Here is a 14,121-nt window from a genome sequence, read left to right as displayed (position 1 = left end):
TTGGAGGGGGGTTGCAAAATAAACATTCTACATGAAACAGCAGCGTGGACTCCTTATAGACAGAAATTCCATGTGTGAAAGGAAAGAGTATACTGGTAGGGCTGTACTACCATCCTCCGGGACAGACCAGACATATGAGGAAATATTTATGGAAATTAGGAAAGTTGGCAAATTGAGCAACACTATAATAAAGGGTGATTTTAATTTTGACTGAATAAATGTTTCATCAGAGGGCGCTAGGGAGGTAAAATTCCTAGATATAATAAATGACTGCTTCTTGCAACAACTGGTCCAAGAACCAACAAAAGAGGGAGTTATTTTAGATCTAGTCCTTAGTGGAATGCAGGGCATAGTACGAGAGGTAATGGTGTTGGGTCTGCTGGGAAACAGAGATCACAACAAACAAATCTGAGCTAATGTCAGGAGTGAAGTTATAAAGGACATCTATTGTAGCAGCATTTAATTTTCCAAAGGGTAACTATGATAAAATGAGGGAAATGGTTACAAAGAACCTAAAAGGATTAGCTGCAGGTTAGGACTTTAAATCAGGCATGGATGCTGTTTAAAAATACCATCTTGGAAGCCCAGACCAGATGTATTCCATTTATTTACAAAGGTGGTAAGAAGAGCAAATGACAGCCAGCATGGTTAACAGGTGAAGTGAACGAGGCTATAAGCAGGCCTTTTTTTGAGGGGGTACTTGGGGGTACTGAGTACCGGCACCTTGTCCACTGTCTGCTAAACTTGACCCATGGTTCTCGTATTTTAATGAAAGAGCTCAGGTTCTACATACAAATTCTGCCTTGTCATAGATTCTATGACTGGTTGCAGGGGTCCTGACTATTGTGGGGTGGGTCCCTCAATGATCACTCCACCCCTGAAGGGTGGCCTGGCATTTGAGTACCGGCACCTTTTTTGCTAGACAAAATGCACTGGCTATAGGAGTCAAAAGAACATCCTTCAAAGAATGGAAAAATGACCCGACTGAAGAAAATAAGAAGCAACATAAGAACTGGCAAGTTAGATGCAAAGCATAGATAAAGAAACCTAAAACAGAACAAGAGAAACTTGCCACAGAGGCAAAAACTCAAAGTAACAACTTTTTCAGATACTTTAGAAGCAAAAAGCCTGTGAGGGAATCCGTGGGACTGTTGCTATGTTATGCTACACAGTCTATTCCACAATACCAAAATTAGTTTAATGCGGATTACAAATCCAAGATAGCTGACTAAAAGAAAACCGTGACATTACAGAAAATACAATTACAACAATATTATGACTACTTTAAAGAAAGTATTCATTGAATAGATAAGTTTTAATTACCTTGTGAAAAATAAAATAGTTTTGCAATGTGAATCTGCACTTGCAACAAATTCCATACTGACACTATCTGATAGTGAATAGAAGAATCAAATATTCAGCACTTTTTGACCTGATTTACAGATGGAAAACATAACACTTGATTAAAAGATCTACTAATAACTGCACTGGAGAGGAACACCACCCAATCATAGCTATGATGGAGCAGTTCCATACATGGGACCATTAGATCATGGAAGAACAAACGGGAGGACAAGGCCATAGTGGAGAGACTGAATGAATTCTTTGCTTCGGTCTTTACAGAAGAAGATGTAAGAAATCTACCTGTACCATCTGGTTTGGAAGGGTGATGATGCAGAGGAACTGAAAGAAATCTCAGTGACCCTGGATGACGTACTGAGCCAAATCGATAATTTAAAGAGTAGTAAACCACCTGGACCAGATGGCATGCACGTGAGGGTATTGAAACTGAAACAAGAAATTGCTGATCTGCTGTTAGTGATCTGTAACCTGTCATTAATCGTCCATAGTACCTAAAGATTGTAGGGTGGCCAATGTAATGCCGATTTTAAAAAAGGGTTCCAGGGGTGATCTGGAAATTACAAACCAGTAAGTCTGACTTCAGTGCCAAGCAAAATAGTAGAAACTGTTATAAAGAATAAATTACAGAATGCATAGACAAACATGGTTTAATGAGAGAGTCAGCATGGATTCAGCCAAAGGAAGACTTGTCTCAACATATTGCTTCATTTATTTATTTTATTTATTTATTGCATTTGTATCCCACATTTTCCCACCTCTTTGCAGGCTCAATGTGGCTTACAATACATCATGGATAGTGGAAATATATTAAAAAATAGACAATTAGTGTTACAGAAGGATCTTGGGTAACATGAATAAACATGTTGATAAAGGTGAGAGCCGGTTGATGTAGTGTATCTAGATTTTTAGAAAGCTTTTGACAAAGTTCCTCATGAGAGACTCCTGAGAAAATTAAAGAGTCATGGAATAGGAGGCAATGTTCTGTTGTGGATTAGGAACTGGTTATTGGACAGAAAACAGAAACATTTTTCTTAATAGAGGAGAGGAGAGTGAATAGTAGAGTACCACAGGGATCTGTACTGGGAGCGGTGCTATTAACATATTTATAAATAATCTGGAAATCAGAAAGACAAGTGAGGTGATTCAATTTGCAGATGACACTAAATTATTCAAAGTTGTTAAAACACATGCGGACTGTGAAAAATTTCAGGAAGACCTTAGGAAACTGGAAGCCTGCATTAAATTTCATCTGCCATTTACACATTGGGAAGAATAATCCAAATCAGTTACCTGATGTTAGGGTCTACCTTGGGAATCAGCACCCAAGAAAAACATCTAGGTGTGGATTAAAAACTGGTTAAAAGATAGAAAACAGAGAGTAGGGTTAAATGGTCAGTATTCTCAATGGAGAAGGGTAGTTAGTGGGGTTCCCCAGGGCTCTGTGCTGGGACCGCTGCTTTTTAACATATTTGGCAGAAACAAATAAAAAAAAATCAATAAAAAATATATGGGTTTCAATCTAATCAACCTGGTGTGGGTAAATCAGTAATTTCCAACAATTCCACCAGCTTAAATGATATATAACTCAACTACAATACTTTTTTTATTTTTAATTTGCAGTGCTCAGTAGTGCTGTAGTGTTCTCTGGTTCAGAACTGCAGCCATCTCACATCATAGCACAAGCCCTTCCTACCTTCCAATTCTCACAGGGTTAAACAATAAACACTCCCTGCAGAGAGAACACAAAAAGATGTAATACTGTAAACACTTATCCTTAGCTGTTTGTGGGCCAGTGCTGGGTCTGCAGTGCCTCCAGAGCACCCGTGATTGGTGTTCAATGTGATTAAAACAACCGGCTCAGTGAGATGGCTGCAGTTCTGAACCAGAGACAGTTGGTTTAAAGAACACTACAGCACTACTCAGCACTGCAAATTAAAAATAAAAAAAAATATTGTAGTTGAGTTATATATCATTTAAGCTGGTGGAATTGTTGGAACTTAAAGAAACAAATCAAAGTCAGGTATACACATAAAGTAGCACATATGAGTTTAAATTATTGGGCAAACTAGATGGACCATGCAGGTCTTTTTCTGCCGTCATCTACTATGTATGTATGTTATAAATGACCTAGAGAAAAGTAAATGGGGGATACTCCGATCAGTTTCGGATACAGCGTGGTACGCGCCAGGGCTGCCCCCTGTCGCCCTTGCTCTTTGCTCTGGCGATTGAGCCGCTGGCGCAGAGGATTAAGGAGACAGTCAGCATTGAGGGGATCTTGGTGGGCGATCGAGAGCACAAAGTGGCGTTATTTGCAGATGATATTCTTTTTTATGTAAGTCACCCGGAAGAGACCCTACATTCTATATGTATGGTGCTTAGGGCGTTTGGAGCTATATCTGGCTTTAAAGTTAATTACGATAAGTCAGAGGTGTTGGGCATTACGGGTCCCACTTTAGATCTGGAGAATCTGTTAACCAGATTTTCTTTTAAGCATGCCAGAGAGAGCTTTCGATATCTTGGTGTAAGACTTCCTCGGGACCTTGCATCTTTATATGGGATTAATTATGTCCTCTTATTTAGAGAACTTCGAGCAGACTTAAGTAGATGGAAAAATGGGTTGCTTTCATGGTGGGGCAGAATAGCGGTTATCAAGATGAACTTACTTCCTAGGTTGTTGTTCCTCTTCCAGACGCTGCCATTGGAAGTTCCTTCAGGTACCCTGAACAGATTACAGTCTGATATGTCAAACTTTGCTTGGGGAGAGAAAAGGGCGAGGTTATCCAAGCGAATTATGTGGAGTGGAGTTGAGGAAGGAGGGAGGGGGATGCCCAACATTACATGGTATTACCAGGCAGCACAATTAAAGCAGGTGGCGGAATGGAGTAAGGGGGAAAGGGTACCAGTAGCTGTATTAGAGCAACATTTGGAGCCTAGGTGTAATTTTGAACGGGGATTGTGGGGATCTGGAAGGATGTGCGCCTCCCGTAGGGGAACTGAAAATCCTTTTATAGGGCATTTGTTACATACATGGGATGTGCTGAAACGCAAATTTAAGAAGGGAGTTAAAACCTCAACAATGGCTCATATTATTCATGCGGTCGAATTCCCGGCTGGAGAAGCGGGGGGTACGTTTCATGAATGGTATAGAAAGGGCCTGCGGAGATTCCGTGACTTGTTGTCAGATGGTACACTAAGAACATTTGAGACACTAAGGAGGAAGTTTGCCCTGCGGGAGTCTGATAATTATGCATATTTGCAGGTCAAACACTATATGAGCAAACAGGGGTGGTTACAGGCTGACCCGAGGGAACAGGAGCCCTTAGAAAACATCTGGGTTACACTGGAGGTGGGGAGGAGAGGCATTTCCAGACTATATAATTATATTAGAGGCAGCACATTGATTAAACTACCTTATATGAAAGCATGGGAGCACGATTTGAATTGTGAAATGAGTGTGAAGGAATGGGAAAGGGTATGCCTAGAGGTAAAAAAGGCATCTGTATGTGTATTAATAAAGGAAAATGCCTACAAAGTCTTAAGCAGATGGTACTACACGCCAGATAGGTTAAAACGAATGTATGCTACTTATTCAGACCAGTGTTGGCGATGTGAAAATTACCTCGGTAGTTTTTTACATGTATGGTGGTCTTGTACTCTTGTACGCTCTTTCTGGGAAGAAATAATTATATGCTTGACCTCTATTTTGGATACAGTTTCCTGCAGAACCAAAGTGGTGTTTGCTGGGGTGGGGAAATAAAAGGGGCAAGAAATGGCAGAAGCTGCTAAAAAGACTATGTTTGTCAGCCGCGAAGCTGGAAATAGCAGCCCACTGGAAACAGAGAGTGGGTCCTACGATTGTAGACTGGAAAACGAGGCTTCGAAATATAATGGGACTTGAGCAACTGACGGACAGACGGAGGGGTAGATTTGACCCTGGTGCGGAGGAGTGGACACACTTAGAACGTTTATGGACTGCTGCTACTAATGTACAGAGTATTCAGCCTTAAAGTGAGGGAGGGGGGGAGGGAGGGGAGAAAATTCTTATGTTATCAATTGGTTATATTGCAGTTCACTCTATTTGTATCCGTTGTACAGCTGTTAGCTGATTATGTGTATGTATTTAGGAACAATGTGACTAAATAAAAATATTTTTCAAATTTAAAAAAAAAAATAAATGACCTAGAGATGGGAGTAACTAGTGAGGTAATTAAATTTGCTGATGACACAAAGTTATTCAAAGTCGTTAAATCGCGGGAGGATTGTGAAAAATTACAAGAGGACCTTACAAGACTGGGTGTCTAAATGGCAGATGACGTTTAATGTGAGCAAGTGCAAAGTGATGCATGTGGGAAAGAGGAACCCGAATTATAGCTATGTCATGCAAGGCTCCACGTTAGGAGTCACGGACCAAGAAAGGGATCTAGGTGTCATCATTGATGATACGTTGAAACATTCTGCTCGGTGTGCTGCTGCGGCTAAGAAAGCAAATAGAATGTTAGGTATTATTAGGAAAGGAATGGAAAACAAAAATGAGGATGTTATAATGCCTTTGTATTGATCCATGGTGCGACCACACCTCGAATACTGTGTTCAATTCTGGTCGCTGCATCTCAAAAAAAGATATAGTGGAATTATTAAAGGTGCAGAGAAGGGCGACGAAAATGATAAAGGGGATGGGACGACTTCCCTATGAGGAAATACTAAAGCGGCTAGGGCTCTTCAGCTTGGAGAAAAGGCGGCTGAGGGGAGATATGATAGAGGTCTATAAAATAATGAGTGGAGTTGAACAGGTAGATGTGAAGCGTCTGTTCACGCTTTCCAAAAATACTAGGACTAAGGGGCATGCGATGAAGGTACAATGTTGTAAATTTAAAACAAATCGTAGAAAATATTTCTTCACTCAACGTGTAATTAAACTCTGGAATTCATTGCCAGAGAATGTGGTAAACGCAGTTAGCTTAGCGGAGTTTTAAAAAGGTTTGGACCGTTTCCTAAAGAAAAAGTCCATAGACCATTATTAAATGGACTTAGGCAGAATCCACTATTTCTGGGATTAGCAGTATAAAATGTTTTGTACATTTTTGGGATCTTGCCGGGTATTTGTGACTTGGATTGACCACTGTTGGAAACAGGATGCTGGGCTCGATGGACCTTTGGTCTTTCCCAGTATGGCAATACTTATGTACTTATGTGTCATAGTAGACAATACACTGAAATCTTCTGCCCAGTGTATGGCAGCGGCAACAGCCAAAAAAAAAAAAGCAAACAGGATCAAGAATACTATAATCCACCTATATTGCTCCATGGTGCAACCTCACCTTGAATATTGCATTCAATTCTGGTCTCTGTATCTCAAAAAAGATATAGTGGAATTAGAAAAGGCTCAAAGAAGAGCAACCATAATAAGAAAGAGGATGGAACTCCTCTCATATGAAGAAAGGCAAAAGAGGTTAGGGCTCTTCACCTTGGAAAAAAAGAGATGGCTGAGAGGAGACATAATTGAGGTCTACAAAATCTTGAGTGTGTAGAATGGGTAAAAGGGAATCCATTTTTCACTCTTTCAAAAAGTGCAAAGACTAGAAGACATTCAATTAAGTTACATGGAAATTCTTTTAAAACAAATAGGAGGAAATATTTTTTTCACTCAAAGAATAGTTAAGCTCTGGAACTCGTTGCCAGGGGATGAGGTAACAGCAGTTAGCATTTCTGGGTTTAAAAAAAGTTTGGGCAAGTTCCTGGAGGAAAAGTACATAGTCTGCTATTGGGATAAGACATAGGGGTTGCCACTGCTTGCCCTGGGATTGGTAACATGGAATGTTGCTACTATTTGGGTTTCTGCCAGGTACTTATGGCCTGGATTGGCCACTGCTAGATGGACCATTGGTCTGACTCAGTATGGCTATTCTCATGTTAAGAACATAAATAAATAAATAAATAAATATACACATACATCCTATAGATATATAAAAAGATTTAAGGCCTTATATTCAGCAACTGTTATCATGACTTGCATGCCTGAGCTGCAGAGAAAAGATTAGAATAAAGCATTAAATCTCCTTGTATGTATTGGAGGTTGCATTTGGTCACATATTTTTTCTCATTGCTGATTTTCTTTGTTTATGAGCACATTATCCCCCAATCCAAATGCATATTTATGTCTTCAAAAAAAGATGAAGGCGGGAGAGAATAACATGACGCTGACACCATATTCTACAGCCAACAGGACGCCATACAAGCCAGTGAGCACCAATTACAGGCTTTAGCTCCAATATACAGCACTTCTGCACACCTGTTTGGCAGATTTCTGTTTCAACTGCTGACTACCTTCTCAAATATACCTGGGTTCGATTCCTTGCACACCACTATGCCAGAAATATTCAACTTTTGTAAAATATGCATACCAGTTTGGCCGTCTGATCCCAAGAGCCAGATACCACTAGCTGCTCTCCTCTCGTCTGACTCCAATCAACACTGTATACCTATAAAGAGAGCAAAAATAATGTGTTTCAATTCAGAATGAGGTTCTGCAACATGGGGTTCCTTTATTTCGTCCATTCATTTGGGTAAATGAGAAATAACAAATTTTGATTTCAATCACCTGCACATCCCAAGAATTTACTGGATTATTTTCAGAAAAAACACAGACCTGTAAGATTATCACCTAACTAATAATAAAAGATTCTTGAACACCACACAAGAAGTTGCTTTTTGCCCAGATCCTGCAGTGCCACTTGTTCAAGTGAAGCAGCTGCACATCAGATAGGCATAACCCATGTAAATGGTCAACCCATCTGTCTTGAAATGGGTGCAAAACTATTTTTGGTGCACATCAGTGAAAATAAAAACCAGTGTCATGCCTTTGCTCCTCTTAATCATGTGAATCAAATTTAAGTATATTTCTGTGATAGCTATCAAAGTTGTGTTATTGGCACTCACTCCTGATAAAGCAGCAGTGCTATCCATAATTGGAAAACCGCAATAAATTTGGCTGCAAGTTAGAAGTCAGAACTTTCTGCAGTGAAAGGTGTAAAACATGGGAGGCCTTTCATTCTAATGTGGTCTCAATATTTTCTTTTTAAACACAATTGAGAAAATGACTGCAGAACCCATCTCCCACACTTTCCTCTCCACATGCCCTTTCACCACCAGTCTTGGGGATCTTTTTATGTTAAATATTTATTATTCTTAGAAGCAAGAGGAAAGAACACAGCAACATCCCTAGCCAGGACTGAAAATAGCGCAGAGGCTGCATCACTTGCTGGCCTGTAATTGCTCAGTAGTGAGATGGAGGAGGAGGAGGAAATTAAAAGCACCATCTTCAAACAATTCAAACATAGTAGGAACTAACCTAGGTCTAGTGGTTACATTAATTTTCCATATTAATTTGTTCTTGTGGTCCATAATCTGTAGGCTCTGGCTTGGCAGCCTATATCATGCCAGAAGCAGTGGAAAGAACCAAAAATTCCCTATAGTAACATTCCAACAGTGGCGTAGCAAGGGCGGGGCGGTGAGGGTGGTCCGCCCCGGGTGTCAGCGGGTGGGGGGTGCTCTGCTCCCACTGCTCTCACCCTGTCCTGCCTTTAAAAAAAAATTTGCGAAGCGCCGGAGTGGCAGGCAGCGCCTCGCGTCTGCCTTGCTAGTAAAAATCTCCTCGACGTCTTCGGGCCTTCCCACATTGAGTCCCGCCCTCCTCTGAGGTAACTTCCTATTACCGCGAGGGCGGGCGGGACTCAGTGTGGGAAGGCCCGACGACGTCGAGGAGAGTTTTACTAGCAGGGCAGACGCGAGGCACTGCCTGCCACTCCGGCGCTTCGCAAATTTTTTTTTAAGGCAGGGTGGTAGCAGGAGAACGGAGCTGGTAGGTGGGGAGGGGGAGGACACAGATGGGAGAAGGGTGTGGGGTGGGTTTCTTGGATGGGAGAAGGGGGTGGGGAGGGGGTTCTCGGATGGTTGAAGGGGACTGGGGTTGGGGAGGGAGGGGGTTCTCGGATGGGAGAAGGGGATGGGTGGGGAGGGGACTGGGGTTCTCGGATGGGAGAAGGGGACTGGGGTGGGGAGGGGGTTCTCGGATGGGAGAAGGGGACTAGGGAGGGGAAGGGGTTCTTGGGTGGGGAGGGGGTTCTTGGATGTGAGAAGGGGACTGGGGAGGGGAGGGGGTTCTTGGATGGGAGAAGGGGACTGGGGTGGGGAGGCGAAGGGGTTCTCGAATGGGAGGAGGGGAGGGGGTTTTCAGATGGGAGAAGGGGCTGGAACTGGGGTCTGAGAAGGGGCCGTATAGGAAAATGGGGGCCATGCCTGGGGCTGGTGGGAAAATGGGGCATGTGTGGGTCCGGTGGGAGAATGGTTCTGGGGCTGAAAAAGGGGGCCCTAATACAAGGTATGTGGATGAAGGGGGCTGGAACTGGGGGCTGAAAAGGAGGGTAGGTGGGATAAGGGGGCCAGTACTGGGACTGGAGGCTGAAAAGGGGCAGGGGCTGAAACTGTGGGGACTGGGGGCTGAAAAGGAGACAGGGAGAAGTGGCTGGGGCTGAAGCTCGGGACTGGTGAGAGAAAAGGGCTGGGGTTGAAACTGGAGGCTGAAAAGGGGACAGGGAGAAGTGGCTGGGGGCTGAATCTCGGGACTGGTGGGAGAAAAGGGCAGGGGCTGAAACTGGGGACTGGTGGGATAGTGGGGCTGAAAAAAGGGGCAGAGAGATGGGCAGATCCTGAATGGAAGGGGGAGTAAGAGGGAGGGCAGACCCTGAATGGATGGGAGCGGGAGGGCAAATGGTGGATTGAAGGGGCAGAGAGAAAGGGCAGACAGTGGATGGAAGGGGGAGAGAGAGGGGGCAGACAGGGGCAGATGGTGGATGGAAGGGGCAGAGATAGAGGGCAGATGTGGATGGAAGGTGCAGAGATAGAGGGCAGATGTGGATGGAAGGTACAGGGAGAGAGGGCAGACATTGGATGGAGGGGGCAGCAGAGAGGGCAGACACTGGATGGCAGAGAGAGATCGAAGACAGATGCTGGATGGAAGGAAGACAGTGAAAAGAAGATAAGGAAAGCAGAACCCAGAGACAACAAACTGTAAATAAAATATATATTTTTATTTTTTTGCTTTAGGATAAAGTAGTATTGTAGCTGTGTTAATAAATGTTTATAATTGAACATGTAAACAAGGTAATCTTTTTATTGGACTAATTTTAATACATTTTGGCTAACTTTCGGAGAACAAAACCCCCTTCCTCAGATCAGGATAGGATACTGTAACAGTACTATACTGTATTGACCTGAGGAAGGATGTTTTGGCCTCTGAAAGCTAAATGTATTAGTCCAATAAAATGGTATTATTTTATTTTCTATATTTGTTTTATTTATATTTGTTAATTTGTAAAGTGGTGATTGGTATTTGTTAGTTTTTTTTCAAATTTACATCTGCTGTCTTTATATTTTGCACAGTACTAGGGGACATTTTCTGTTTCTGTGGTGTTGCATTGTATACAGAGTCTGGCATCTTGGGGGTTCAGTTTAATTTTTGTCTAAATAGAAAGTTTAAATATTACTACTTATTCTATAGTGGATTAGGGTGTATATGTGTTTGTGAAAAAGACATGGCTTTCAGTTGGCATTGACTGTGCAGGATCGACGATCTGTACTATTCTGTCTGGTTTCATTTTACAATAGGTGAATTGATGTTCTAGTGCTCACTGTAGTGTTTAAGATGCTTTCCTTTTCCTTGTGTGGTTCGTAGAAATGACTGCTTATGGTATGGTAGAATTGCTCTATAGGTCCTGAGTGTTTTGTATTCTCGGCATGCCTAGTACTGGATTTTGGAGTGGGGTGTTAAAAAATGACCGGCCCTGGGTGTCAACTACTCTAGCTACGCCACTGCATTCCAAACACATATAATCCATCAGGCCTCTTCACTGTGCATCTTCAGACATTCTCCCATTCCCATTGATACAGCTCCTTTTTTCTCCCACAACTTTTAGAGAACATTTTTTTTTGTTACATTTGTACCCCGCGCTTTCCCACTCATGGCAGGCTCAATGCAGCTTACATGGGGCAATGGAGGGTTAAGTGACTTGCCCAGAGTCACAAGGAGCTGCCTGTGCCTGAAGTGGGAATTGAACTCAGTTCCTCAGTTCCCCAGGACCAAAGTCCACCACCCTAACCACTAGGCCACTCCTCCTCTCGACTTTTGACTGCTTGTCCAGCCACTAGGGAGGCAATGGGTGAATCTCTTCAAAAAGGCGGTTCATAAATCCCAATAAATAAATAAATTCTATAACTGGGCATCACAAGTTATGCACCTAGATACAGTGGACTGAGCATTAATTCTATAACAGCATCACAAAAGCGGCTACGTGCACCCACATATATTTATCCATCCGCTCAGGAGGAGCAGTGAAATAAGTGCCTATTTTAAAAACTAAGCAAAAGCATCCAAATACAGGCACACGATAGAGTACTAAGGAGTTTCCCAATAACCACAAACAGATATTTCTCCCTAGAAAATTGACTTGAATTTGTATATCAGACCTTCAGAGGTGTCATTCGGGGGTAAAAGAATTTTCACCAAAAACTGTACACTATATACATCATAAAGTCCAATGTATAATTCTCAATATTTACCCCTCAGTTTTAAACATAACTAATTTATTCTTAACAGTCTACTTAAAATGGAAAAAGTGCTCATCTTTTAATTATGAGTCGGCACAGGGACTATTACTCTGACATAAATCATGTTTTGCACCAAGCTGCGTCAAGGATCGTCCCCTTACTAAAGCACACTGCTTGTCAGAGCAATAGTCCCCACGTCAACTCACAGTTAAAAGATGAGTAATTTTTCTATTTTAAGAATAAAAGATTGTTAAGAATAAATTAGGTTTAAAATTGAGAAGTAAATATCGAGAATTATACGTTGGACTTTATGACAAACATAGTGTACAGTTGTTGGTGAAAATTCTTTTATCCCCGACTGACGCCTCTGAAGACCCAATGAATTTTCTAGGGAGAAATATTTGTTGTTTGTCGTTATTCTATAAACTATGCACACACGTCATGATTCTGCCCATGCTCCATCCAAACTATCCCCCCAAACACATTTACACGTGGGTCAGATCAAAGCACGCACCATCTGGTCTTTGCACATACTATGAGGTGATTTTATACGAGTTCCTTTTTGCAGGTAAAACAGGGTTTAACCACGGAGAAAAGTTTAAAAATTACAGAATATCCCTATATAGCAAGAGGTTCGAATGAAAGCAAAACTTATGACTGTCACACGTCAAAACAGGCGGAGAGAGGTATAACCTGCAGGGAGCAGTAACTACAACCCTAAATAAAGGCACAGAGGTGGATAACGTGCATGGAGCAGCAGGTATAACTCTCGATACCTAACTGGGCAGAGTTAAGGCAGTGGCAAGGCAGTGGCATCAGGGGAAGAGAAGAGGTGGAAGATGCTGGACCAAAGGTAGAGTTAGGAAAAAAAGAAACGAGATGTTGTTCTCCTGCCATCCCTCTCCCCCTCCTCAAACTCTGTCACTCTAGGCAGACATCTAATCTACCATGTGGCAGGGCTAACCCTGCACACAGAATTAGAGTACTTAAAATACAAGCAACAGGTAAAGTGAGGGCCAGTATTCTACAGTAAAGCATCCCAACAAAATAAATTATGCATTTTCTGTATCACATCTCCTTTGAGCCTATGGATTAGTTAGTACTGATGCAACTCTAATTAATTCAATGCTTGCTTGTGTATTTATTTATTTAAAACAGTTTTAACCTGCTCTATCTTGACATTGCAGGCAGGTTACAAAATAAACATATATAAAAACCACAAACAACCTAAAATATAAATGAATCTGCTAAGACAAAACATAAAACTAAGGCAATTAACGTGAAACGGCTTTTGAAAACAAATGAGCCTGAAGTTGTCTTCTAAACTGTAACAGAGCTAATACTACATATTTCAAAAGGCAGTGCACTCCATAAACTAGCATCCTCAACATTAAAAAAAAAATTGATGAATGGTAGGTATCCAATCTAATATTTTGAAAAGAAGGAACATCAAGCAACAGCTTATCAGCTAAGCGAAGTCAGCATGCAGGGCGACAGATTCTTAGAAAAGTCGCAACTGAAATAGGGGCCTCATTATTCAGAGCTTTATGAATCAGACTTAGCACTTTAAATTTAACATACCATTGTATCTTTGAGGACTGGAGTGATATGCTGTATTCAAGATAAGCCAACTAATCATGCAGCTGTATTCTGTACAATATTGAATTACTAGAGTCAACCAGGCTGAGCTTTTATTGAATTTAAATTGTTAAATTAGAAGATATTTAGCCTGCCGTCATTTACTATGTTACTAATTAGTAGCTGGGCTGGTAATTTGGGCACATAGTAAAGGGAATGGGACTTGATATACCGCCTTTCTTTGGTTACAATCAAAGCGGTTTACATATTATATACAGGTTACTTATTTTGTACCTGGAGCAACAGAGAGTTAAGTGACTTGACGAGAATCAAAAGTAGCTGCAGTGGAAATCAAACCTAGTTCCCCAGGATCAAAGTCCGCTGCACTAACCACTTAGGATACTCCACCACTCCAAAGACCTCCACAGCATATCATGAGTTTCAAATAGCTTTGAATGAGGCAGAAGAGGCACTGGCAGCACCTACCCATCATACCACTAACTCCACTCTTTTGCTATCAGGTGGGATCAAGATGCCGAAGCAAGGAGGGAATCAGGGAGATGGGAAGAAAGAGAGAGA

At 41.8% G+C, this 14,121-nt stretch overlaps 1 protein-coding gene across 1 annotated transcript in view; it reads right to left on the bottom strand.

The window, feature by feature from the left end:
* The window catches only part of PEX7 (peroxisomal biogenesis factor 7), a 295,842-nt gene that overhangs the window by 240,973 nt on the left and 40,748 nt on the right, over positions 1 to 14,121 (bottom strand). The window contains 1 exon segment of the mRNA XM_030198517.1: positions 7,764 to 7,841. Within this exon segment, the coding sequence (XP_030054377.1) occupies positions 7,764 to 7,841 (78 nt within the window).

Source organism: Microcaecilia unicolor, chromosome 3, assembly GCF_901765095.1.
Source record: "Microcaecilia unicolor chromosome 3, aMicUni1.1, whole genome shotgun sequence".
Classification (NCBI taxonomy): Eukaryota; Metazoa; Chordata; class Amphibia; order Gymnophiona; family Siphonopidae; genus Microcaecilia; species Microcaecilia unicolor.
This window is presented reverse-complemented; position numbering and strand designations above follow the sequence as displayed.